This window comes from Culex pipiens, chromosome 1, assembly GCF_016801865.2.
Source record: "Culex pipiens pallens isolate TS chromosome 1, TS_CPP_V2, whole genome shotgun sequence".
Classification (NCBI taxonomy): domain Eukaryota; kingdom Metazoa; phylum Arthropoda; class Insecta; order Diptera; family Culicidae; genus Culex; species Culex pipiens.
Genome location: NC_068937.1, coordinates 61,355,724 through 61,380,360, shown reverse-complemented (window position 1 = coordinate 61,380,360; position 24,637 = coordinate 61,355,724). Strand labels below are relative to the sequence as shown.

General features: G+C 44.3%; 6 protein-coding genes and 2 long non-coding RNA genes across 8 annotated transcripts; 4 read left to right on the top strand and 4 right to left on the bottom strand.

Annotated features, from left to right (window-relative positions):
* Positions 1-104: 104 nt before the first annotated feature.
* On the bottom strand, positions 105-4,566 carry LOC120419884 (uncharacterized). The gene is made up of 2 exons (XM_039582749.1): positions 207-4,566; positions 105-139 (listed from the first exon to the last, which is right to left on the bottom strand). The coding sequence occupies exons 1-2, from the start codon at positions 4,564-4,566 to the stop codon at positions 105-107; spliced, it is 4,395 nt and encodes a 1,464-aa protein (XP_039438683.1).
* Positions 4,567-5,864: 1,298 nt separating this feature from the next.
* Positions 5,865-8,075, top strand: LOC120419890 (UDP-N-acetylhexosamine pyrophosphorylase). Its single transcript, XM_039582758.2, has one exon. It carries the CDS (start codon positions 6,108-6,110, stop codon positions 7,545-7,547), a length of 1,440 nt encoding a protein of 479 aa, XP_039438692.1. The 5' UTR covers positions 5,865-6,107; the 3' UTR covers positions 7,548-8,075.
* A 2,732-nt stretch (positions 8,076-10,807) lies between these two features.
* Positions 10,808-11,686, bottom strand: LOC128092400 (uncharacterized). The gene is made up of 2 exons (XR_008211729.1): positions 11,208-11,686; positions 10,808-11,145 (listed from the first exon to the last, which is right to left on the bottom strand). It is a non-coding gene; the product is annotated as an uncharacterized LOC128092400 (long non-coding RNA).
* Positions 11,687-11,967: 281 nt separating this feature from the next.
* On the top strand, positions 11,968-12,314 carry LOC120419897 (uncharacterized). Its single transcript, XR_005605790.2, has 3 exons — positions 11,968-12,014; positions 12,071-12,125; positions 12,186-12,314. It is a non-coding gene; the product is annotated as an uncharacterized LOC120419897 (long non-coding RNA).
* Positions 12,315-16,073: 3,759 nt separating this feature from the next.
* Positions 16,074-17,662, top strand: LOC120419892 (probable galactose-1-phosphate uridylyltransferase). Its single transcript, XM_039582760.2, has 4 exons — positions 16,074-16,396; positions 16,462-16,896; positions 16,952-17,437; positions 17,500-17,662. Exons 1-3 carry the CDS (start codon positions 16,208-16,210, stop codon positions 17,378-17,380), a joined length of 1,053 nt encoding a protein of 350 aa, XP_039438694.1. The 5' UTR covers positions 16,074-16,207; the 3' UTR covers positions 17,381-17,437; positions 17,500-17,662.
* LOC120419893 (uncharacterized) lies at positions 17,390-18,411 on the bottom strand. Its single transcript, XM_039582761.2, has 3 exons — positions 18,220-18,411; positions 17,708-18,053; positions 17,390-17,635 (listed from the first exon to the last, which is right to left on the bottom strand). The coding sequence occupies exons 1-3, from the start codon at positions 18,320-18,322 to the stop codon at positions 17,467-17,469; spliced, it is 618 nt and encodes a 205-aa protein (XP_039438695.1). The 5' UTR covers positions 18,323-18,411; the 3' UTR covers positions 17,390-17,466.
* A 757-nt stretch (positions 18,412-19,168) lies between these two features.
* On the top strand, positions 19,169-21,580 carry LOC120419896 (RING finger protein 37-like). The gene is made up of 3 exons (XM_039582765.2): positions 19,169-19,322; positions 19,389-20,583; positions 21,132-21,580. The coding sequence occupies exons 2-3, from the start codon at positions 19,389-19,391 to the stop codon at positions 21,509-21,511; spliced, it is 1,575 nt and encodes a 524-aa protein (XP_039438699.1). The 5' UTR covers positions 19,169-19,322; the 3' UTR covers positions 21,512-21,580.
* On the bottom strand, positions 21,562-22,943 carry LOC120419891 (uncharacterized). The gene is made up of 2 exons (XM_039582759.2): positions 22,295-22,943; positions 21,562-22,239 (listed from the first exon to the last, which is right to left on the bottom strand). Exons 1-2 carry the CDS (start codon positions 22,739-22,741, stop codon positions 21,628-21,630), a joined length of 1,059 nt encoding a protein of 352 aa, XP_039438693.1. The 5' UTR covers positions 22,742-22,943; the 3' UTR covers positions 21,562-21,627.
* Positions 22,944-24,637: the final 1,694 nt, after the last annotated feature.

Here is a 24,637-nt window from a genome sequence, read left to right as displayed (position 1 = left end):
CTCAGCCGAGAGCGACGTCACCAGTTCGAGGTGCAGAGCCTTCGTCGTCATGCATACAAACAAAGCGATGTATGCCTTCACAGGAGATCTCATTCTCCCCTGTTTCAGTAGAAGCGGTCCGGCGTAGTCCACGCCGGTTCTGGAGAAAGGTAGGGCTTCGGTCACTCGGCTACTCGGCAGATCTCCCATGAACTGCGGCACGTCACTGGGCTTCACCCTGAAGCACTGCACACACCTTTTCAGCACCCGATAGATGGTTCGCTTCGCGTTGACTGGCCAGAAAGCACGTCTAATCACAGCCAGCAGCCCGTTGCGACCAACGTGTAAGTTCTCCCGGTGCAGTGTGTTTATCAGGAGTTCGGTGAGGTGTTGCCTTTCCGGAAGAATCATGGGGTGCTTCTGGTCACGAGGCAGATCGGAATGACGGATGCGTCCACCGACCCGCAGCACACGTTCTGTTTCGTCGTACATCGGGTTCAGGTTCCGGAGCTTGCCCTTCACCGGCTGGTTCTTACGGATACAGCTTATTTCCTCTCCATACACTGCATGCTGTACCACCATCACCATCAGCAACTGCGCGTTCCGCAGCTCGTCAATCTTCAAGTAGGATCCTCGTCGCTCCGCCGGCTTGTTCCGGCAGTTGTACAGGAACCTCGTCACGTACCCAAAGATCCGTTGCAGCTTCCTGTAGTCACTGCAATCGTTGATAACGGCCAAGGGTGGATTCTCGTTCGTGTCGGTAGAGGCCGCTAATACATGGATTTCTGGGTCGGGATCTCCAGGTTGATCGCCGTCAGGGTTTGCTTCGTCGGCAACCAGGTTCGGCGGCTGGACAGTGGCAACAGTTGTCCGCAGGAATTCTGGGCCATGCCACCACAGGTCGCACACGATGAGCTTCAGTGGGTACACACCGCGTGAGATCAAGTCAGCTGGGTTCAGTGCGGTTGGTATGTGCCTCCATTCAAACTTTTTGCTCAGTTTCAGAATCGCAGCAACCCGGTTGCGCACGAACACCGAAGTGTCAGGTTTCAAGCGCTTCAACCAGTCCAGAACAATCTGCGAGTCCGTCCAGAGCACAACGCGGCTGATGTCCAGTTCAACGGCGTCGAGAACCTTGACCACTTGTTCGACCATCAGCTTCGACGCGCAGAGCTCCAGTCGGGGAATGGTCAAATCTTCCGGCTCAGCGTCGTCCTTCGGTTGGCGGTTCAGTTCCTTCAACGGTGCGACCCTCGACTTCGCACACAACAGCATCATCTCCGCAGTACCGTCTCGTTTCAGACACCGCAAGTACACAGAGCAGCCGTACCCCTTCATCGACGCGTCTGCGAAGCCGTGGAGTTCGTAGCTCGTCACGTCTACTGCTGCAGCTACGGCGCGTGGAATCTTCAACTCGCTTATCTCGCACAGCTCAGACCGGAATCTCTCCCACATCTTTGCCACATCCTCCGGTACTGGGTCGTCCCAGTGGAACTTCTCCTTCCAGAGCTGCTGCATCACAAGTTTGGCGATCATCACAGCTGGTCCGAGGTACCCGAGCGGATCGAACAAACGGGCAATGTCGGACATGATCTGCCGCTTCGTCGGACGTTCCGTCGATTTCTTGAACGGCTTCACGCTGAACTTAAACACGTCACTCACCGGGTCCCAAAGTAGGCCGAGCGTTTTGACAACCTCGCCCTCGTCGTTCTTCTCGAAGTTCAGCGTCTTGGCCCGGTTTTCAATCGGAATCTCCTCCAGCAGCGCTGCATGGTTGGCGCACCACTTGTGCAGCTGGAACCCGCCTCTTGCCAGCATCTCGATCATGTCCTGCTGGAGCTGCTTTGCTTGGCATAGGTCATCTGCTCCGGCAAGCACGTCATCCACGTAGAAGTTGTTCAGTACGGATGTGCTTGCTTCGGGAAAGTCATGCCGTTCGTCCAGCGCCAACTGATTCAACGCTCGTGTCGCCAAAAAGGGGGCCGCAGCCGTGCCGTAGGTGACCGTTGAAAGCTCTATCGTCCTTAATGGCTGCTGGTGATCATCTCTCCAGAGAATCTGCTGGTACTTCCGATCTTTTTCGTGCACCTCCACCTGCCGATACATTTTTGGCACATCGGCGGTGAAGACATATTTGTGGCATCGGAATCGCAGCACAATATCGAAGAGGGTGCGCTGCACTGTTGGGCCAGTCAGCATCACGTCGTTCAGCGACAAACCGGTGGAGCTCTTGGCCGACGCATCGAACACTACCCTGAGCTTCGTGGTTGCACTGTCAGGCTTCAGTACGCAGTGGTGGGGTAGATAGTTTGCGTCCGCCTTGGCGTCGTCGATCACTCGGGCGTGGCCGAGCGAGATGTACTCGTCGATGAACATCTTGTACTGCTGCTTCAGGTTTGCGTTCTTGTCCAATCGACGTTCCAGTGCGTAGAATCGTTTCTCGGCTTGTTCTCTCGACAGTCCCAGCTCGCCCACGTTGCTACGGAATGGCAACCGCACAACGTAGCGTCCGGACTCGTTCCGGCTGTGAGTCTCCAGGAAATGCTTCTCACAGTCACTGCTCGTCTCCGAGGTCGTTGCAGGAAATTCCTGCTCGTCGACCGACCAGAATTGCCGCAGCAAACCAGCCAGTTGTGCTTCGGGTGTCTGCTTGGCCAGCGCGTGGCAGACTCGCACCGTGCCCGTCGTTCCTGTTTCAGCTACACGTCCCGATACCAGCCATCCTAGGACGCTCTCCTGCAGAATGGGTAGTTCCGCAGACATCATCATTTTGCCGCTCTGCAGCAACTCGAAGAACACTTCTGCTCCGATGAGCAAATCAATTCGGCCGGGTTCATAGAATCTTTCGTCTGCCAGCGCCAAATCCTTCGGAATCGGCCACCGCTCCACTTCGACCTTGTCCACGGGTAGCGGTCCAGTCACCTTCGGCATCACCAGATAGTTGAGGCAGAAGTTGTACGCCGTGGTGCGGGACTCGACCTTGGCCTCAACCTTGAACTTCACTACTGTCTCCATTCCGTTCACGCCAACGACCGGGACATTGGCCGGCATCTTCTTCAGGTTCAGCAGGTCCGCGAAGCTCTGCGACATGAAGTTGGCCATCGCGCCCGAGTCCAGTAGGGCTCGGCACTTGTGCTGTACTCCACATGCATCGACGACGTTGACAACCGCGGTTGCCAACAGAACTTGCTTTGGTGTTTCGTTGGTGTTGCAGTAGAGGGGGCAGTTCGTCGAGGTCGATCCATCCTTGCTAACAGTGGCGCTGCTAGCGTTCGTTCCGGCAGCCGAAGTTTCCGGTGGTTGCTTCTCGGGTTCTTTCTTGCTGTCGGGGTGCATCAGCGTGTGGTGTGCTCGCGAGCACTCCGAGCACTTGTCCTTCTGCTTGCAGTCTGCCGTGCGGTGGCCCCGTTTCAAACAACGGAAGCAGAGTCCAAACTGCTTCGCCTTGCCGTACCGCGCGTTCACGTTCAGCTTCAGAAATGCTTCGCACTTCTCCAGCAGGTGTTCAGCGTTGCACATCGCACAGCTTTCGTGCTTTCCAACAGTCGCCGTGTGGGCCTTCGTAGGTGGCGTCGATGTGCGGGGGTTCGAGTTCGTCACTTTGGTCTTCTGGGTAGGCTTCGCCCTTTCGCAGCGCTCCAGCACTGCCTGCTGGTTCCGCAATACCTTCATCATCTTTTTGTACTCGGGGAGAGCACCACGCGCAACACTGGATTCCCAGATCTTCCGTGTCGCCATGTCAAGCTTCGAAGCGGTCAAGTTGGTGATGATGGCCTCCGAAAGTCTGTCCATCTTTAGGTTGTGGTACTCCAAGGAGTTCACACTCTTCTCGACGTCATCCAGCAGGTTTTTCAGCTGGACATACGAATCACTCATCATCGCCTTGACGCCCAGCAGCCTCGAGACGGTGTCGTTGACCAACGCAGGCAGGTTCTCAAATTGTTCCTGGAGGGAGACCCAGGCTTGAGCGTAGTCATTGTCCCGGATTATCTGTTGATCAATAGCTCCCTGAGCCTTTCCGATCAGCGCCTTGTCGAGGTAGTGAAGCTTCGTAGCCGCCGAATCCGCCGTGCACTTCTCGGCGATGTCGCAAAACATCTGCTTGAACCGGAACCAGTTTTCATAGCGCCCGTCGAAGGTTGGGAGCGCTGACTGCTGCAACACGAGAGTTGGAGGGAACGACACGGGGACACTAGAGGAACTGTCGCCGTGTTGACATTTCACGACCGGTTTGATAGCTCTCTCTGCAGCGACCTGCGCCGCCGCGGCAAGGGCTGCCTTTTCGTCGTCCTCGTAAGCTTGCAGCATCTCGCAGAGAGCAATACGAGTGAACTCGTACAGCTCTTCAAAATCGATGAACTTCGGTTCAAACTCGTCCTTCTTCGTGGGGTCGGCCAGGTAAATCTTGTTCTGGAACGAATTGAATTCTTCGTAGGCAGCATCCGTCGTTTTCAGGTACAGCTTTAACGCGTGTACGCTGAACTTCTTGTGGTCCTGCTCAGCGGTCAAGACCGCCCGCTTAATCCGCGTCACCTTCGCCTTGGTTTTCTCGCAGCAGCTAGCGAGCGCCGCGACGGTCTCCGCCATCGCGATACGCGTCTTCTCTGCTCTTCGCGCTTCAAGCTGTTCACGCACCGACAGAACCGGCGTAGTCACTCGGAGCACTGGTGATCCTGGGCTTTTTCCACAGGGCGTAAAAAACAAGCACTTTTTTGCCCCAGACCTCAGTTGCATACCCTTTTTCACTTTTCTTTCTCTTTCAGTTTAGTTTTTCAGAAGCACTTTTTCTTCTTCTTTCGACTTTTCGCCGAATCACACTTCTCGCTCAGTTTGTGGACTCTCACGTCTTCTTCTTTCACTCACTTCTTCGGCCGATCAAATCCTTGCCGCAGAACCGCTCTTCAGCGCAGGTTCAGCGGGCATCAATCACCTTGAAACGGCCGTCACTTCCCCGTTGCGTCCACAATCAACGTGTCAACAACCCTCCCAACAATCAAATTGGCCACAGGCCTCGCGGGAGTCCACAATCTGAGCTACGCGCGGAATTCCAAGCGGCACTGGATGAATCCGTCTCGCCGCCCACAATTTCACCGAAATTCCGTCCCCGGCGTAACAATCCGGATATTCACTCGCGGTTCGATATCAGGTTCGAAGTGACCAAATGTTTGGTCAAAATCAAATTCAATGGACTGTATTTTTACAAATTAAATTTTATTCGATTCAAAACGCGTCCGCGTTGCGCGAGTGTCAGTTCGTTCTTGTCCTTTTTGCCTTCCCTTCGTCGATCTAGTTCCGCTGCGATGCGGCAAGAAAAATTCAAGCCAGTCCTGTCACTACTCGCGGGGTAGGACAGTTAGCTACACCGTAACAAATCTTAAATCTAGTTTTCACGCAACACTACCCGATCCCGTTTCCAGAAATTGAGGTCGGCGCGAAAGGAAAGCAGAGCTTGTTCGGCGAACGCGGATGACATTTTGCTCTGAAAATTCAATAAATAAATACATTTTTTTTTTGAGAAGCAACTTTCAAAAACATTAAAAGACATGTTACAGGTCAAGCCAAGGGGGCACACATTTACATGAGGCATTGAAAACAACAATTCTATATCACAACTTTTCAGTTAAAGCACGCTTAACGTTGTTTTACGACAGGCGCGATTATCGTTGAATGAATGATAGTAGCGGACCAAGCCTTCCTATCGGGTTCGTAATCTAACGGCATTCTGCGTAAAATACGTCAAGCACAGTTAAAAGATTTTTACTACCAGCCATTCATGTATGTAGTAGGCCGAGAACGGGTAAACATCGAACGTGGGTTGTGTTCATTTCTCGTGAACTGTTTTAATCTGTCAACAGCGGAGAACGGAAAACTGTCAGATTGAAGTGTGTATACATAAAATCGTGACCGCAAAGAGGAGAACTGGAAAAACATGTAACCGAATCGTCGACGATAGAAGGAGGAGGAGGTGTTGGTTGTGTGTATTTCTTGTTGTTTTGCGCGGCGTAGCTGACTCAGTCTAGACTTTCACTTCCTACTGAATGGAAGCATAAGGCGTAAGGTCCGAGATCTGACGTGGAATTGTAGTCTGTTGTCGAGTGCTTTGTTACGTGTGTATCTTGTCTGCCACGATGGCCAATTTCGAGGCGGTGAAGGAAGGCTTGGCCAAGAATGGCCAGGAGCATCTGCTGAAGTATTGGGACGAGTTGAGCGAGGACCAGCGGGCTTTGCTGCTCGAAGACATTGGCGAGTTGAACCTGGAGGAGGTGAAGGAGTTCTTTGAACGTGCCACATCGTCGATGGCGGAGAGTGGCGAGAAGTTGGACGATAAGATGGAACCGGTGTGCGAGGACAAGTTTCTGTCGATTTCGGGAAGCAATCCGGACCAGCTGACCAAGTATTACGAGGAGGGATTGAGACAGATTGCCGGTAGCAAAGTTGGTGTACTGTTGATGGCTGGAGGACAAGGAACGAGACTTGGATTTGCTCACCCAAAGGGGATGTACAACGTGGGTCTGCCATCAAACAAGAGTCTGTTCCACGTTCAAGCGCAACGGATACTAAAGTTGCAAAGGTTGGCCGCCGAGTTTGTGGGTCAATCTGGACGAATTACGTGGTACATTATGACCAGCGAGGCCACGATGGTCCCCACGAAAAAATACTTTGAGCAGAATAACTACTTTGGCCTCGAGGAGGAGAATATCGTAATGTTTGAACAGGGAAGCTTGCCTTGTTACGATTTCAATGGAAAGATTCTGCTGGACGAGAAACATCGCATTTCAAAGGCACCCGATGGCAACGGAGGACTGTACCGTGCACTACGCGATCGTGGCATTCTGGACGACTTGGAAAGACGAGGAGTGCTGTACTTGCATGCGCACAGCGTTGATAACATTCTTATTAAGGTCGCTGATCCCATTTTCATCGGCTATTGTGTTGAACAGAGCGCGGATTGCGCTGCCAAAGTGGTGGAAAAATCTCATCCGAATGAAGCCGTAGGAGTCGTCTGCCAGGTCGACGGTAAATACCAGGTGGTCGAGTACAGCGAAATCACCCAGAAAACAGCCGAATTGCGAAAACCAGACGGGCGTCTAACTTTCAACGCCGGCAACATTTGCAACCACTTCTTCACGACCAGTTTCTTGCGCAAGATCGGCTCAACGTTCGAAAAAGAGCTAAAACTGCACGTGGCCAAGAAGAAGATTCCATTTGTGGACGAATCGGGAACGCGTTGCACGCCGGACAAACCAAACGGGATCAAGATTGAAAAGTTCGTCTTTGACGTGTTTCAATTTGCCCAACATTTCGTGACCGTCGAAGTTCCCCGTGATGAGGAGTTCAGTGCGCTTAAGAATGCCGACAGTGCCGGCAAAGACTGCGCCTCCACGGCGCGGGCTGACATTTACCGATTGCACAAAAAGTACGTCGAAGCTGCGGGTGGTAGCGTGGACGGTGTCGAGGTTGAAATCTCCCCGTTGCTGTCGTACGGCGGGGAAGGACTTGGGTCGATCGTCAAAGGGAAGACTTTTGCTTGCCCGGTTTATCTCACGGCCGACGGTGAGAGCAAGTAGATTGTATGATATATGTGTTCTGTTTCCTTACATTTTTCAAACCAATACCCAATTGTATAAACATCAGCCAAGCGAAAACTTTGTACTACTTTTAGACGATTAGGAGAAATTAGGTAGGATAATTGCTGTAATCCATGTGCAATGAGTCGAACCCGAGCACACGCAAAAATGGGGTGAACGTGATTTTAGCTAGGTTCTCCAGCAAAGAGAGGGCGTTTTGCTACGTGAAAGGTCTATAGTCAAAAAAATGCTGCACGACTAGTTTGAAACGAAAAGGAGAGCGAAAACCAGCCCAGCCCAGCTCATCGATTTCCCGTTGTCCTTGAGAGCGCCAAGAACTAGCGCTGCGAGGTGTAAAAGTGATTGCCCTCGGTTTTTATCCGGACAATATTTAAAATTACTTACAGATCTGCATCTACAAGCATTGAAACTTATACATTTAATCGAATAAATCATTCCGTGCTTAAAACATGTACTCTGAAACGATGGATCAATAAAACCGTACTGAAAAGGCTATAACTAAAACAAGTTTTTCTTTTTTTTATTACAAATCTAAAAAAAAATATCAAAATGCATCGATAAACAACCACTCGAGTCTCTCGTCCGTCACCACATTATTATCCGCAAAAACCGGTTATTTTTGAGAGCTTACGAGCGCATCAGGAAATGGACCGCGCTTAGTTATGAAAGAGCAACACAAGCAACAAAATTTGTGGAATGGATACAACGAATGTGTGTCTTTCCTATCTCGAGATATCGAATTTGGGGTCTGTTGCGCAAGATAAAAATATCATTAGTGATATGGCAAAATTGTGTTTATATGATAATGGCAACATGTTTTATTGATTTTTGCGATCGAAACAAATGGTAAAAATTGCAAAACAATGTTTGCTAGGCTAGATTAAATTTTATCAAATAGGGGAAATATGCCCATTTTAATCACCCAAAGCCGTTCGACCAATTCTCATCACTTTTGCCGTTTTCCGCTATTAAATCAAGATTTTCAGATGTATCAACAATGGAGAGTTGCTTGCTCACTTTTGTTTGAGCTATTTATTACTTTGGAACACTCAAAAACACTTTATAAAAGCTGTAATTCATGATCAAAGTGCTGATAGGCCGATAATAGAAATAGGCTGAAAAAGGGTATAGTTCCCCTATTTGTTATTTTAGACAAACAAATAAAAAAAAAAGATTTTCGCTGACCAAAGATTAAATTATGCATAAATTAATCTTTGGTCAGCGAACATAATTTTTTTTTCGCTGACCAGAGATTAAATTACGGCTAAAGTCAGTTTAAGAACAACATCAGCTATTACAAATAAATACGGTTTCGATGAATCAGAGATTTATATTTCAAAATGGCGTCCAATGTGGCGGTGGAACAATGATATATTTTTAAACAACTCGTGAATAGATTGGGCCGATCAAATTCAACTAATTCGCCGAAAATTGTTATGGAAATTACTGTTGGAGAACCATGCTAGGTACATTTGGATTAGACATTTTTAAATCACTTATTAAGGGGTAACTTGACTTGCCACCCTGCTAATATTTTTTACGCTTTGATTTTTTAGAATTTTTTAACGATGGATATCAAAAATCCAAGAATGTAAGCTTGTTGTATACATGTTTGTGAATATTTGGTGAAAGTTTGATGCAATTTGGATGATTTTTTTGGAAAACTGAGTGGTCCATAAACAACGTAGTTTTTAAAAATAGAGTATTTTGCTTTTGTAACGCAAGTTTCCCGTTATGAACCTAAAATATGGGTATCAAAATTCATGATTTTGAAGCACCAACTCAAAACTGGTCTTTGGGAAAGCTTTAGTGGCCACTGGCCAACCCGGAACCGGTTCCGAAGAATTTCGGGGAACCTACGGAGCGGTCAATACTTTGTCAAACAAAAACCAGCTAAAAAGGATTCAAATTACAGCGCATCCAAAATCATTTTCATTTATGATCACCAGAACCGATATTGGACCGACCTGGCCACTTTGGCACCGGTTCCAAGTACCCCAGCGGAACTCGGAATATGGCCAACCACGCAGTTATTCCAGAATTATTTTTGTTCAAGCAATATGGGTGTCAAAGTTCACCATTTTTAACAAGGAGATCATTTATATTGTCCAAAATTATTTTTGGACCGACCTGGCCACTTTGGAACCGGTTCCAGGTACCCCAGCGGAACTCGGAATATGGCCAACCACGCAGTTATTCCAGAATTATTTTTGTTCAAGCAATATGGGTGTCAAAGTTCACCATTTTTAACAAGGAGATCATTCATGTTGCCCAAAATTATTTTTTACCGACCTGGCCACTTTGGAACCGGTTCCAGGTACCCCAGTGGAACTCGGAATATGGCCAACCACGCAGTTATTCCAGAATTATTTTTGTTCAAGCAATATGGGTGTCAAATTTCACCATTTTTAACAAGGAGATCATTCAAATTATCCAAAATTATTTTTGGACCGACCTGGTCACTTTGGAACCGGTTCAACAACAACAAAAATAATTCTGGAATAAGTGTGTGGTTGGCCATATTCCGAGTTCCGCTGGGGTACCTGGAACCGGTTCCAAAGTGGCCAGGTCGGTCCAAAAAGAATTTTGGACAATATAAATGATCTCCTTGTTGAAAATGCCCATTTTGCTTGAACAAAAATAATTCTGGAATAACTGCGTGGTTGGCCATATTCCGAGTTCCGCTGGGGTACCTGGAACCGGTTCCAAAGTGGGCAGGTCCACGCACAAAAATTGTGTAAGTTTGAATTAGCAAAACAGTTTATTAAAATCAACTATCACGTTTTGTAGGCGTCACTACAACATTTTATCATTTCAATAATCACCGTTTTTCGGTTCGACTAACATTTTGCCATTTTGACAAACACGTTTGTTGTTTGAACCTCAACTCAATTTAACGTGTTAGGAAAATAAACAGTGTATGTTTTCAATCCAACACTCAAAATAATGTTCACCACAATGTTGCATGAAAATATATGTGGTTATTTTCCATATGGATGTTCATGCCAAATCTACGTGAACCTCTAGTGGCTAGGCTGTATGCATTTTCAAATATACCAATACAGTCATACCCCACATCACAAGAATGTCACGTTACGGTTGCAGTAAATTCACGCAAGCTCTGCCTGATTGGAATGCAAATATCATATGATTTTCTAATGACTTTTACAGCGGGGGTGGGGCATTTTCTTCTTGTTTTTTTTTGTTATTGATGATTAATTTTGAATAAAATAATTGAGTAGTTCTTTAAAATTTTTATTTTCGCTGTTTTTATTCACTTATACACAATCACACTAGCACGACAATCTGAATAACACAACAACACTCTACACAATAAACTCGTTTGACATGTCTGGAAATTCAGGACGCACCCATGGTTCCGGCGTATCGTTTGCTGCTCGCGGGGTGTCTAAACCTGTTGTCGTACAGGACCGACGCCTTCGTCGCCTACTCCTCTGCATCGTTGGCTCCCTGGTAACCTTGGTGACCTGGACCTTTTTGGCTTCGCCCGAGTCCTGCTCCAGGTTACGGTTGGCCGGCTCCGATGGTTGCGCGCTGGAACTACTGGTTCAGTGGCCTAGAAAAAAGGCACATAAAATTAATCAAATTTTTTGACAAAATGATGAAACAAATACTTACTATTTTACGCAAATATTTTACTCCGAAAAAAAATACCGCAAGCAGATTCGGGAAACGACTAGAGTTCTAAATTTTACGAGAAAAAAACCGAAACGATGTTCATTTGATGAGAATCAGCAGCAAACTGACCGGCTGGAGACTTGCACGCCCAGCTAGAAATTTTCAGACAGGAATTTCATGCACCATCCCAACCATACCAACTTACACTAACAATTTCACCACAATGTTGCTTGAAAAGGTGTATGGATTTTTTCCATACCAGTTTCCATGCGGGTGTTGCATGATTATCATGCAAACCAACAAGCAGCTGACTGCAAGCCACGCCTCCAAATTTTCAAGCATGAATTTCACGTGACATTTAGTTGTATGAGTGTATGCTGCGTGAAAATCATGAAGAGTTGACATGAATGCATTGCGATTGTTGCATGACTCATGCAAAACATTGTTTTGGGACAAAAATTAGCTGCCACAGGAATTTTCATGCAACTATGTGGTGAAAGGTTTTTTGAGTGAACTTCAACAACAATATGGCCAACAATAATTGTGGGTCTCGTGGCGCAGGGGTAGCGGCTTCGGCTGCCGATCCCGATGATGCTATGAGACGCGGGTTCGATTCCCGCCTTATCCACTGAGCTTCTATCGGATGGTGAAGTAAAACGTCGGTCCCGGTTTCTCCTGTCTCGTCAGAGGCGCTGGAGCAGAAATCCCACGTTAGAGGAAGGCCATGCCCCGGGGGGCGTAGTGCCAATAGTTTCGTTTTTATGGCCGAAGTAAGAATGTGGAATTCTGGAGATGTTCATGAAATAGGTAAATATGTATTTTATTAGGTATTTAATTTACAAATAAACCGATTTTTTTTCCAGTCCTTGTTCCTGTCATACAACTTGGCTGGTGGAAACTATATCCGGGTATAATGAGGTAAAATCTAAGTAATTTTATTTTCCCGATGAGTTCGATGTTTCAAAATTTCTTTTTCAGGTAGCTTGCACCATGTCTCCAGCTGCTGATATTTCTTGTCGGCGTCCAGTGAAAACGATTGTAAAATAAACGTGGCTGGAACACTCCATAATAAATTGTTATTTTTAAGTAAAAAAAAAGGTGAAATAAATATTATCAAAAAACCTTGCATTGACTTATACATGTTAAGAAAACAAAGAAGAAGAAAAGCCTACCCAGATTTTTTGATTTTCATAAAACTGATTTTTGAATCAACAATCATGTTTGTTAAATCATCCCAAATGTTTATTATATTTACAAACATGTCAGCCCGTGGTAATTACAAACATGTTTGTTGAATCCACAAACATGTTAAGTTAAATTTGGCAAACATGTTTGCCGGCCTCGAGATGACTATCGTGTTTAGCAGCTATGCCCAACATTTTGCCATGTTCACAATCAGATTTTTCTGCGAGTCGGTCCAAAAATAATTTTGGACAATATAAATGATCTCCTTGTTGAAAATGGTGAACTTTGACACCCATTTTGCTTGAACAAAAATAATTCTGGAATAACTGCGTGGTTGGCCATATTCCGAGTTCCGCTGGGGTACTTGGAACCGGTGCCAAAGTGGCCAGGTCGGTCCAATATCGGTTCTGGTGATCATAAATGAAAATGATTTTGGATGCGCTGTAATTTGAATCCTGTTTAGCTGGTTTTTGTTTGATAAAGTATTGACCACTCCGTAGGTTCCCCGGAATTCTCCGGAACCGGTTCCGGGTTGGCCAGTGGCCACCAAAGCTTTCCCAAAGACCAGTTTTGAGTTGGTGCTTCAAAATCATGAATTTTGATACCCATATTGTTAGGTTCATAACGGGAAACTTGCGTTACAAAAGCAAAATACTCTATTTTTCAAAACTACGTTGTTTGTGGACCACTCAGTTTTCCAAAAAATCATCCAAATTGCATCAAACTTTCACCAAATATTCACAAACATGTATACAACAAGCTTAAATTCTTGGATTTTTGATATCCATCGTTAAAAAATTCTAAAAAATCAAAGCGTAAAAAATATTGGCAGGGTGGCAAGTCAAGTTACCCCTTAAAGTCGAATTCGTAAAAAGTTGCTCTATAACTTTTCTTAAGTATCGTTAAATTTGTTATATTTAGAAATCTTGTTATTGCAGGCCAAGGGTGAAATGATACCTTTTCGGTTGACACCCGGTGAGGAACATCCTGGAAGGAGCGGAACTACACCCGTAGTGCTGTTAGCTGACCTAGACCTTGGTCAAAACAGCTGCTCTGGTTCCTTGCAAGTTACCCATTTTCTTACCTCCACGTTGGCTTGGTTTCGTCATCATGATGACAACACGTGACCTTGCTGGTGGCCTGTGGAAACGAACTCGTAAACCTTTGACCAGCGAGGGTCAGAGTAGAGACGGCCAAAAGAAAGGGATGCGCAATGTGGGAAGGGAAGATTGTAGACGGTATTGTTTTGATTCACAGCATGTTGAGTTAACTGTTGTGGATGTACCTGATACATCGCAATACGGGGTTTCTCTTCTTTCCACTTTCAGCTACTATCTATCTTCTATTTCTTTATTATGTATAACTGATTTTCTAATTCTGCTTCTGTTTACTATCCACCATTTTATTTTGATTGCATGATCTTTCGTTTCTCTTATTTTCTTATACTAATGCATCTTTTTGTTTTGTTTTGTTTTTGTTTGTTTCCATTTTCATGTCGTGTCTGGGCCTGCGGTTGGAGAACGATTGCACCACGACAACCACTTTGGAGTGATATTATCACACTGGAGACAACAGCAACAACATAGGAAACCCTGATGTCACTCAGGTTCACGAAAGTAACTGTATCGATATTTTATAGTGTTTATATTTTACTAACATCCCTTTCTTTGCAGAGCATGGACTACATCATAAAGCGGCAATGTGGGAAAGGGAAGTAATTTGTGATTGTAGAAGGTATTGTTTTGATCCACAGCATGTTGAACGAACTGTTGTGGATGTACCTAGAACATCGCAACTCGGAGTATCTCTTCTTCTTATCTCCAACTACTATAGTCCTGTTTCACTTATCTGTCAAGTCTCCTCTACTTTATTTGCCAGTTTTAACTGCTATGTGTTTTCCCTAACATCCCCAATCGGCTCCTGAAGTTGTCATTAATACTATCTAAGCTCATATGATATTATTTATCCTTTATCACATAGCTTTTTTCATAAATTATTGCCTATATTTTTAATCTACTTCATACAGCTTTTACTCTTCTTTCCTTCAACATACACTTATTCTTTCAGTATCGAACTTTATTTAGTATGCTTTCCTTTAATGTCTATTGTTTTAATCTACGCCCTTTTCTTCAAACAAGTAAGGTTTGAGTCCTTACTCAATATATTGAATGATCAAAGTCACACACAACGTTATTGTACTTTTGGTAAACTTTTTAATAACATGCTTAGGTTCAAAACATTGTAACAAAACACCGCGACAGAAGAAATAGCAACAGATAAACACGACTCAACACTAGGAAAGATTTCAGGAGAAAACAATACACAGTAAAATAACAATTAGTTTTTGAATTCAAACTAAAAATTGAACAGTTTTTTGCTTTACTGAAAATTGATAGGCACACTATAAATGGTTAGGCGCTTATACTTACATCAAACCCTACGTAATGTACCACCCCCGGCCGAGTTAAAATGCGTAACCGGAAAAGAAGGTGTGCATGCCTGGCACGAACACTCAAAGCGTGTTCTAGCGTGCTGCTCGTACTGACTCAGAGCAAGGGTGAGATGTAGGTGTAAGGGCAGTGCGTGTTCGTCGGGAACCTGGTGCATAAGATCGGTCAAGGCCCGTTCTTACACTGAAAATTGCGAATTGCGAATTGCGAATTTAGAAATCTTGTTATTGCCGCGTTATTGAGTCAAGATTGGTCCCTTGACATCGCAGCTCGGAAAGGCGAAAAGTATTATTTTTAACGGTATTATTCAAGCCGTTTCTGTAGTATCGCAGAGTATCGCGATCGTACGCCTTTACTGCCATTCTACGCATAAGTGCCCTTTTTTTTGCATTTTCGACTTTTTTTAGATTTTAGTTTTATACTTAAAAAAAACACACACACAAAAAATCTAGTACTTTGTCCGGGAACTCATAAATACAACACCAAGTCTGTTTGTCCCATTTTTACACTTCTTCGCATAATTGTTCCACCAAGTATTATCTTTCTCGGAATCATTAGCTCTACGAAGTATTGTATCTTGTTTATCTGTTGTAATGCAAGAGGATTACAAATAATAGTGATAAACTGCAAACTGGGTTGATTAGGGACATATAGGGCGAAAAGGGGCCCCTGGACAATTATGCGTAGAACCTCAGAAATCGATCGAAACATTTCAATCGCGTTTTTCTCAGTTGCACTTCTTTAACATGGGACAATTATGTCTAGTACGGCAGGTTTTTTACCCAGGATGGATTTAGTCTGATACAGTATCTAAGAATCAGACGGGAATACAAATTGAAGATTTGGAACTAACAAGATTTCATAACTCATAGGCGATCATGTTAAAAACAGCATACCACAGCATATACCATTCATTCGGTCGTTACCACTCGTCTATTGAGTTTTCTAAGACCATTCACCTTCCCAAAAACCGCCCAACTCCAAGCGAAACTAACTTTGGAATACCGTGGAGAAATTCTCTTGTTCCCTTAAAAAAGTGGAGCATCAACACTTCTCGTCTGCATGCGAAGCGAATCGAAATTGAGTCTGATCTTACACATTTTCATAAAGCAGAGTTCGATCACATGGTAGTATGGATGTTATTGACACCATTCGTTCTCACAACCACCATTAGCTTAAGAATGAACTCATGCCACGAACGAAATACCAATTTGCTGATTACATTGTTTATACTGTGTGCTCGCGGATTGTTATCAGCACCCAAGGAGGATTATCGTGAAAACTGTTCTCCCCCCTTGTTATGCACTCGATGGCGCGAATGACCATCAGTTGACTTTGATTATTGGATCCAGTCGCAGCTCTTCGATGGCGTTTGTAGCTACCGAACATCAGCACACCCGGTACAATCCGTTGAACGGGCAATGGGTTTTGGTTAGCCCTCACCGCATGAAGCGCCCATGGTCCGGCCAGGAGGAGAGCCCGCAGAGCTTGGATATTCCGGAGTTTGATCCGTCAAATCCACTGTGCCCGGGGGTTGTTCGCTCAAATGGTGCAGTGAGTATTTTGTTATCTGTGAAAATTCAAGCGAGATTTGCGGCTAATAGATATTATGTTTTTAGAAAAATCCCATCTACACGTCAACCTTCGTGTTTACGAACGACTTTCCGGCCCTGCTGGAAGATGTTCCGATTCCACCGGAGAGCGACGATCCGCTGTTCCAGACGGGGGGAGCAAGGGGTACGTGTCGTGTCATGTGCTTTCATCCAAAGTCAAACAAGACACTGCCGTTGATGACCCCGAAGGAGATTCGAACGGTGATTGATGCGTGGATTGCAGAGTTTAAGGTGCTGGCGGTCAAGTACACCTGGGTACAGATTTTCGAGAATAAGGGAGCGAGCATGGGATGTTCGAATCCGCATCCGCATTGTCAGATTTGGGCGTGCTCGTTTTTACCGAATGAACCACGCGTGAAGGATGAGAAGCTGCGGGATTATTACAGGACTCATGGAACTGCTCTGTTGGATGATTATGCCAAAAAAGAAATAGCCAAAAAGGTAATCATGTCTTAGCTGTGTATAGATTATAACTTAGATTCGGCATCTTCTACAGGAACGAGTCGTGATCGAAAATGCCGACTGGCTTGTTGTGGTGCCATTCTGGGCCGTGTGGCCATTCGAAACGATGATTATTTCGCGCAACGGAGCACGTCGCATGTCCGACCTGACTCAGCAGCAAATCAACAATCTGGCGATCGTGATCAAAGAGCTGACGATCAAGTATGACAATCTGTTCAAGTGTTCCTTCCCGTACAGCATGGGCTGGCACGGGGCACCGACTGGAGGCGCCACAAACGACGACGATGCCCATTGGACGCTACACGCCATCTACTATCCACCGCTGCTGCGTTCGGCCACGGTGCGAAAATTTATGGTCGGATTTGAACTGCTTTGCCAGCAGCAGCGGGATCTTACGGCCGAACAGGCCGCGGACAAATTGCGTCAACTGTGCGGCAAGAAGCACTACAGCGAGCACATTTAATAAAAACTCTTATCAGCATGTGGAAGAAAGGGTTTATTCATCGCAATAATCGATCATGTTTGTGTTTATTGAGAGTATGATAATGTTTAGGATTTTCTTACACTTTGTCTTCTTTCCAGGTTTTGCAGCTCATGCAGTAAGGAGGCCACATTATAACGCAGTCTATGGAACATTGCAATGTTCATTTCGAAACTGAGGAATTCTCCATCGGTCTTTTGAATGTGTAATATGATAGTAGGATAACGCGAAGTTGATCTAGAAATAAAACAAAATCAAACATTATCAGATGATTCTCCACAATTCCATCCGAAAACAAAATCTCCCTACTTGTTCAAAAACGAAACATTAAGCCGCCAAATGAGTCGCTTCGGGGGTGACCGCAGGTTCCGCATCTCCCGGTAGCTCAGACTCAGCGAATCGCGATGCCGCAGAACCTTGACGATGTCCTCGACGCAATCTTCCTGGAAGCGCAGCTCCCGTAACGTTTCGCGCAGCTCATCGTCCTTAACTATACCCTTTGGGTAGCGCAGGTACAGCTGAATCAGCTGCAGAATGGCGGCGAAAAGTTCGCAGAAATGCTCCGGCACCTCGTGGTCGGCGGCTTGCAGCTTTTTGAGGGCCCGGTCTAGGACCTGCCGGGAGCAGGACTTGCTCTCAATGTAGTGCACGCAAACTAAAATGGTAAAAATATTAAATAGATTGGTAAATTTAACAAACGTTGATATTCTAACTTTTCCAATTGTTTTATTTTTTCAAGAATTGTAGATAAATTAACAAATTGATCAAAAAATTATTACTTAATTAACAATATTTTCGCCATCGGCGATTCAGGCGCTTACTTTGAATAATGGTTCGCAAAACAGCAGTTGACTTCAGTTCTGGCACATACTTATTATAGTTTTTGTACACTTTTGTTAGCGAGTATTTAAAGTTCGACGACATTTTGAACTTATTCCAATATCTAAAACATCCATTCAGTAAGTAAATAGACTTTCAAAAACATTGTGTTTGACTTCATTCATATCTGAAGATTCATTCATAAGTTCATTTCATTCATTTTGATTGCTCGTTTTCTGTCTTAATTTTTATGCAGAGTGACGTAATGACACTGTGCTCTCTTATGCTAACTAGATAAGAACACCAGCAAGCTTAGTACAAGAAAGCACAGAGGCATCGATACATTTAATATCGGCCGCAATTTTGAATTGGTTTAATAAACATTGATTTATTTAGTTTTAATATAATGAGATATTTCAATAGAACATTGTCTGATTAATATAATTAATTTGAGAAATTTTAAATTTAGGGTAATAGGAGTGCAGGAATTCCATTGGTCATGGGCCGTATACAGGCTGTATCCAGCTTTTTAAGCAAAAATGGCGTTCGAATGGTGAACGCCCGGAATGTCAAAATCACGCAGCGGTACCAACATGACAGCCGCATTTTTTTCTAAAATGTGTTCAACCGGCGGTGTAAGCAATCTAAACTCAATTTTAGGATACAATTCCAGAGTTTTTTTTTAAGGTCCTAGAAACCAAATTTCCAGTTTTTGCTTTTTGGGTGTTTTTGAAACCGCCTTGAGTCAGGGGTATTAAAAAACACCCAAAAAGCAAACACTGAAAATTTGGTTTATTGGACCTTTTCAAAAAAAAAACTCAATTTTATTTTTAAAGAGACTAGTTTTCCAGTTTCATTTTATGAAGATAATTCTGGCGCATACGTCGCTTTTCCAAAGTAACTTTTTGTTTTGGTCGAAGTTCTCTTCCGAGATCTCTTCTAGTTGATTTCTATTTTGGCAATACAGTGTGATGATAGATTGCCCTCTGGTTAAAATTTAGCATTATTTTAATTTTTAGTTTATGAAAATTAATCTAGTTTGAATTCAGTGAGGTGTGTTTCAAGTCAAATTAGAACAGTGGTGTATGTAAAGTGTACTGTCGCTGTTTTTTATAATTTGGCACACTTAACTCAAAAATAAGTAAAATTATAATAATTTTATATTCTTCAGATGTACAACTTCTCAAGTGCTCGTTTACAACCATCAGTGCAATGTGATTCTGTCGAAGATGATAGTTATCCAGCAACGAATCTCGTATCCCCTGACCCGCGAGTTCTGAGCGAAGGATTTATGGCATATTCCGTGACCAAACCACCCGTCGAATTGGAGTTTCAGTTGTTTTGTCCAATAGCCATTCATCGTATCAAGGTGTGGACGAAATTGGGAACCCTGAAAACTACCTGCGTAGAAATTCTTTCCAAGAGCAAAAATGGAATGTTTCACAAAATCGGATCAGGCGAATCTCAACACGCCGATATCTTCGAGTTTATCAATGCCAAAAGAGAAACGAGTTCTGATTCAGCCTGCGCCCGTTTCGATCTGTTTCCTACCATGGGACATTTGCTAGCAAGCAGCTCTGTGATAAAAGTAGTTTTGCGAAAAACGGCTCGCTGCGTTCCTGTTTTAAGGAAAATTGAGATTTGGGGCAAACCTGCGAAACACTGCCAACAGTCTGTTAAGGATTCTGTGCACAAATTGTGGATCCCTACTGAAACTTGCGTTCATGAAGTTACCAACAAAGAGCTTACTACTGAAATTAGAGATAAGATTGATTCAAGAGTTCAAGACGTTCCCGAGGAATTCCTGGACGAGCTGACCTGCGACATAATGTCTTTGCCAATGATTCTTCCCTCCGGCAAGGTAGTCGATCAACGAACCATAGAGCGGTGCAACCAACAGGAAGAAACGTGGGGTCGTCAACCGTCGGATCCGTTCACAGGACTGATCTATACCGACAGCAGAAAGCCAAAGTTCTGTGCCGCACTAAAATCGCGTATCGACCAATTTCTTATCAAGCACTCTGACACGACCAAGTTCCAACACATACCTCGAACCATCGGAACGAAATTTAAACCATCTGCCCTGCATTCGCGTGCCAACGTTCCAAAACGGATCAAACAATGCAGCAGCAGTGCACCTGTTTCGCTGAATCTGTCCTGCTCGTCACTGGAAGCCGCCGTTAGTCAAGCGCTGGCCACGTCCATAAGATACACCCAACCCAACCCACCCGCACTCAACGTGGCCGTTACATCCTGCCGGAGTTGCATGGCGACGTCCGGAGCGTTGTACCGCATTGGGACCTGCCAGCATCTGATTTGTCGTTTTTGCTTGGATCTGCAGTACCAGGGCGAGTCGGCACCGAAATGTGCGTGCGGGAGCGTTTTTGAAAGACGATCGGTGGAAAGATATCATTCGTAATAAAGATGTAATAAATTTTTTAAGCGTTTTAATCGATCTCTTTGCGGGTTTTAGTTTCAGAAAATCTTGGTTTAAGTTATAGAATGATCAATTACACATTTTATTAACCTGATTTCGGTGTCTTATTTTTCTGTAAATTGTTTCATAGTATTTTGTATGTATCAAAAAATTCGCTCTGGCAATTCACTCGTCACAGGCCCTTTTATTTTTAAGTCTCTGTTTGACGTTAGTGAACTGAACTAATTTTTGAGCAGCGTGTTCACTTTGTTCATTCATTAATTTGTTTAGAGTTGGTCTGGTCAAGTTCGGGAAGTCGGATATAAATAATTCTGCATTGTTACGAGTTATTGGTTAATCTTATCGTTATAGATCTACAATGCTGTTAAGAATTGTAAAAGCCATCGCAAACACAAATGGTAATTCACTGATGCATTGAAAAAACAGCTAGATTCGTGTAATGTAAGTTGAGTCGTTCTATAGGTTATATAAATCCAGCCGCTCGTACCATAGCTGGTGCTAGCCAGCAGCTGAGATTCAACTCGTCAGCCGCACCCGCTTCCGATCCGGATAGTCCCGTCGAGCTGGGGGAGAACCCATTCGCCAAGGAACGAGTGCAGTGTATTTTGTGCAAGCACAACGTCACGCCGGATTACAAAAACGTGCAGCTTTTGTCGCAGTTTCAGAGTCCGTATACGGGCCGGATCTACGGCAAGCACATCACGGGACTGTGCAAGGCCCGCCAGGAGCAGGTCGAGCGGGAAATCATCAAGGCGCAAAATGCTGGCCTAATGCCGGTTTACCACAAAGCTGTGCAGTTTCTTAAGGATCCAAAGCTGTTTGATCCGGAGAAGCCTGTTAGACCGCACAAATATTAGGATTAGAGCTTTTGATCGATTGTTTCAAATATAGGAGCGAAATAATGTGATTTTTTAGTCCAACACTTATTTATTATCAGTCTTTTTATGTCTTTCCAAAGTAAACGTTGTTAAAGTTAATCTGGATCGAGGAACTCCTGATTCTCACTGTCAAAGTCAACCAGATCGTGGGGAATCTGAAGCATTGCCAGCAAGGACTCCATACTTTCTACTCCTTGCAGCTGCTGTAGATCGTTCAACGCTTGAACGCATCCCTGCTGCCACACGGTGATTGTTGCTTCAATTTCTGCGATTTTCTGCTTTGTTGAAGAGATTTTCGCATCAGTGGCCTCTTTAGTTTCCAAAACCGGTAACTCAACCACGGTTTCAACCGGCATTTCGCTATCCGAGCTGTGTTCGACTTCTTGCAAAATTTTCCTGCGCTTTATATTAAGCTCCTTTTTGCGGACGATTTTCTCCTTCCAACTTTGGCTCAAAGAGAGTCGAGTTCTCTTAGCGGTGGACATTCGTCGTCCGGCAGACGACGTGGCTGGTGTGATGGGACTGCTGACCGGGACTTCCTCCTGCATACTACTTGATGATAGTAGCGCAGGAATCGTTACCATTTCCGTATCACTATCGTCGTCCTCATTGGGTGAGCGCATACCCTTGATGGGTCGAGGACGCGGCGTTATCGGTTCTGACGTAGATGGAGCCACTTTGCTGGGAGTAGATGTGTTGGGTGATTCCTAGTTAGAAAGTCAGTGTTTAAGCTGATTTCTCCCAACTCTTCTGAATACTTACCGTTTCGGGTTTCTTCAAGGACCGTGTTAATCCCAGCCTATGGAATGGTGTCTTCTTCGAAGCCGTTGGCGTATTTAAATTGTTCATCTTATAACAATTAACGAACCTTTCATTTATATGTAATGTTTTATAATGTTTTCTTGGATCAATCGTCCACAACAACTCCTGTTTTTGACCTGCAACACAACTGGAACGGAAGCACCGGCTTTGTTTTGGTGGAGCCACCACGTGCTGGTTCATTTGTTCAGTCGAGTGAATTTCTCCGGCCAATATTAAGGTCGGTGAGATGGTGGGGCAATGACTATCAATGATGGTTTTGAATTCAGGGTCCAGAAATAGTAAATTTAAATAAAAAATAATCACGATATTGTCTTTTGCAAGCAGTAACATCTGGAGCAACATTTGAAAGGGGCGGTATGACATTGCTCTTACGGCCTTTCGTTCCATTTAAAAGCGTGAATTAAAGGGAGGGCCGTGTTACGCTCTGTTGCAATCTCGGTTGCGATTGTTATTTAATGCTTAGAACTTTTATTATCCAGTTGTTATAGCAGCACACGCGTGTTATTGTCTTTTGCAAGCAGAACATAACCAAACTTTTCCGCACCCTCAGCAAACGTCAGATCAATACAAATTTCTGCCGGATCTTTTTTCGGATCTCTCCCGGAAAAGATCCGGCAACAATTTTGTATGGTTTGATGTTTGCGGAGGGCACCAAAAAAGGTAAATAAATCACTTCGTGCATCAACCAATTTGTTTTTCCTTAAGGGGTTACATACATGTAGAAAATCACAAAATTTCATATTACGAAAAATTTATTAAATCAGCTTAAAAGATGATTTTCAATCACTCCTGAAAGTTTCATGAAGATATTTCATGATTAAACTGAGTAAGAGACGATTTAAGCTGAAAATTTGGCCATGCGCAAAGCGAGCTGTCAAACTTTGTGAGCGTTTTTCTCTGAACACCGAGTTGATTTACGGGTGCCACGTTATCTCGAGATGGGATCGACCAAATTGGCTGAAATTTGGGGTGAAGACTCGCAAGACATATTCCGTGTGCATGACGAAGCCCGATTTTGAAATTTTGCATTTTTTTAAAATACAAAAATAAAAAACTGTCAATTTTTAATATGAAAAACATAAAAATATTTTTAACTATTTGCCTTCCTCATCTCACTGAGGCAAGGCTATAAAATCACTCGAAAAATGAACTTCTAAAATACACCTCCTAGATATACCTTCACGTATACCTATCGACTCAGAATCAAATTCTGAACAAATGTCTGTGGGGATGTGTGTAGACATGATTTTTTTCCACACGATTATCTCAGAACTGGCTGAACCGATATTGGCCGGATCCGTCTTATTCTGTTCGTTTTGGGGTCCTCTAAGACCCTATTGAATTTTATTCTGTTTAGTGAAGTACTTTTAAAGTTATGCCATGAAATTTGTTTTTGGTAGCTACAAAAAGGGTGATTTTTGCATAACCTCAAAGGCCTGGTCTTTTTGCTTACGCGCGAGAGTCGCGCAGCATGCATATCGCCCGGTTGCCACATTGCTTAAGCAGTGTCTGTGTCTCTTCTGGAAAAAGTTTGTATTAATTATGTTGCTGAATACATCATTTTGTCTCGACAAAGATTTACACGAACTTTTTACTGAAATATACAACTCATAAGACATTGTTTACTAAGACTAGGGGGGCAGCATGCAATTCCATCGTGCACCTAATGTTGGCATATCAGCACTTATTAATTCAATTACAGCCCCCTTTTCTCCATTATTTTGGAGAGTTGTTTAAAAAAGAATTGAAAATTGCTGTTTTGTTAAAAACTATAATTATAAATAAATTAAATGAAAAAAAAAACAAAAAACTTATTACCAAAAATTAAAAAAAAAACTCTTAAATTAATTTGTAAATACAACATGAATGTGAGGAAGGCACCAACCACCTTTAAGGTGGATTAAGTAACGTTTTTAAAAACAAACTTTTTGAAAATTGGCCTTCGTCATGCACACGGGACCAATTTAATGAGCCTTCACCAACATGGGGGTGGGTCTCGTGGCGCAGGGGTAGCGGCTTCGGCTGCCGATCCCGATGATGCTATGAGACGCGGGTTCGATTCCCGCCTTATCCACTGAGCTTCTATCGGATGGTGAAGTAAAACGTCGGTCCCGGTTTCTCCTGTCTCGTCAGAGGCGCTGGAGCAGAAATCCCACGTTAGAGGAAGGCCATGCCCCGGGGGGCGTAGTGCCAATAGTTTCGTTTCACCAACATTTTGAGCCGATTTGGTCAAGTCAGTGTTGAGATATCGAGGCACCACTTTTTTGAAACTGCTAACTTCAT

Excerpts from the sequence above, each read along its gene's own strand:
- LOC120419884 (XM_039582749.1), bottom strand. The coding sequence starts at position 4,566 with ATGGCGGAGACCGTCGCGGCGCTCGCTAGCTGCTGCGAGAAAACCAAG. Across the intron at positions 140-206 it reads GTGCTTCAGGGTGAAGCCCA|AACCGGCGTGGACTACGCCG; the intron begins GTGACGTGCCGC and ends ACCTTTCTCCAG.
- LOC120419891 (XM_039582759.2), bottom strand. The coding sequence starts at position 22,741 with ATGGAACGAAAGGCCGTAAGAGCAATGTCATACCGCCCCTTTCAAATG. Across the intron at positions 22,240-22,294 it reads CCTTGAAGAAACCCGAAACG|GAATCACCCAACACATCTAC; the intron begins GTAAGTATTCAG and ends CTTTCTAACTAG.
- LOC120419893 (XM_039582761.2), bottom strand. The coding sequence starts at position 18,322 with ATGTCGTCGAACTTTAAATACTCGCTAACAAAAGTGTACAAAAACTAT. Across the intron at positions 18,054-18,219 it reads TTTGCGAACCATTATTCAAA|TTTGCGTGCACTACATTGAG; the intron begins GTAAGCGCCTGA and ends TTACCATTTTAG. Across the intron at positions 17,636-17,707 it reads AATGTTTCGTTTTTGAACAA|ATCAACTTCGCGTTATCCTA; the intron begins GTAGGGAGATTT and ends TTTTATTTCTAG.
- LOC120419896 (XM_039582765.2), top strand. The coding sequence starts at position 19,389 with ATGTACAACTTCTCAAGTGCTCGTTTACAACCATCAGTGCAATGTGAT. Across the intron at positions 20,584-21,131 it reads GGGCGAGTCGGCACCGAAAT|CCGCTCGTACCATAGCTGGT; the intron begins GTGCGTGCGGGA and ends ATATAAATCCAG.
- LOC120419890 (XM_039582758.2), top strand. The coding sequence starts at position 6,108 with ATGGCCAATTTCGAGGCGGTGAAGGAAGGCTTGGCCAAGAATGGCCAG.
- LOC120419892 (XM_039582760.2), top strand. The coding sequence starts at position 16,208 with ATGGCGTTTGTAGCTACCGAACATCAGCACACCCGGTACAATCCGTTG. Across the intron at positions 16,397-16,461 it reads TTGTTCGCTCAAATGGTGCA|AAAAATCCCATCTACACGTC; the intron begins GTGAGTATTTTG and ends TTATGTTTTTAG. Across the intron at positions 16,897-16,951 it reads AAAAAGAAATAGCCAAAAAG|GAACGAGTCGTGATCGAAAA; the intron begins GTAATCATGTCT and ends CATCTTCTACAG.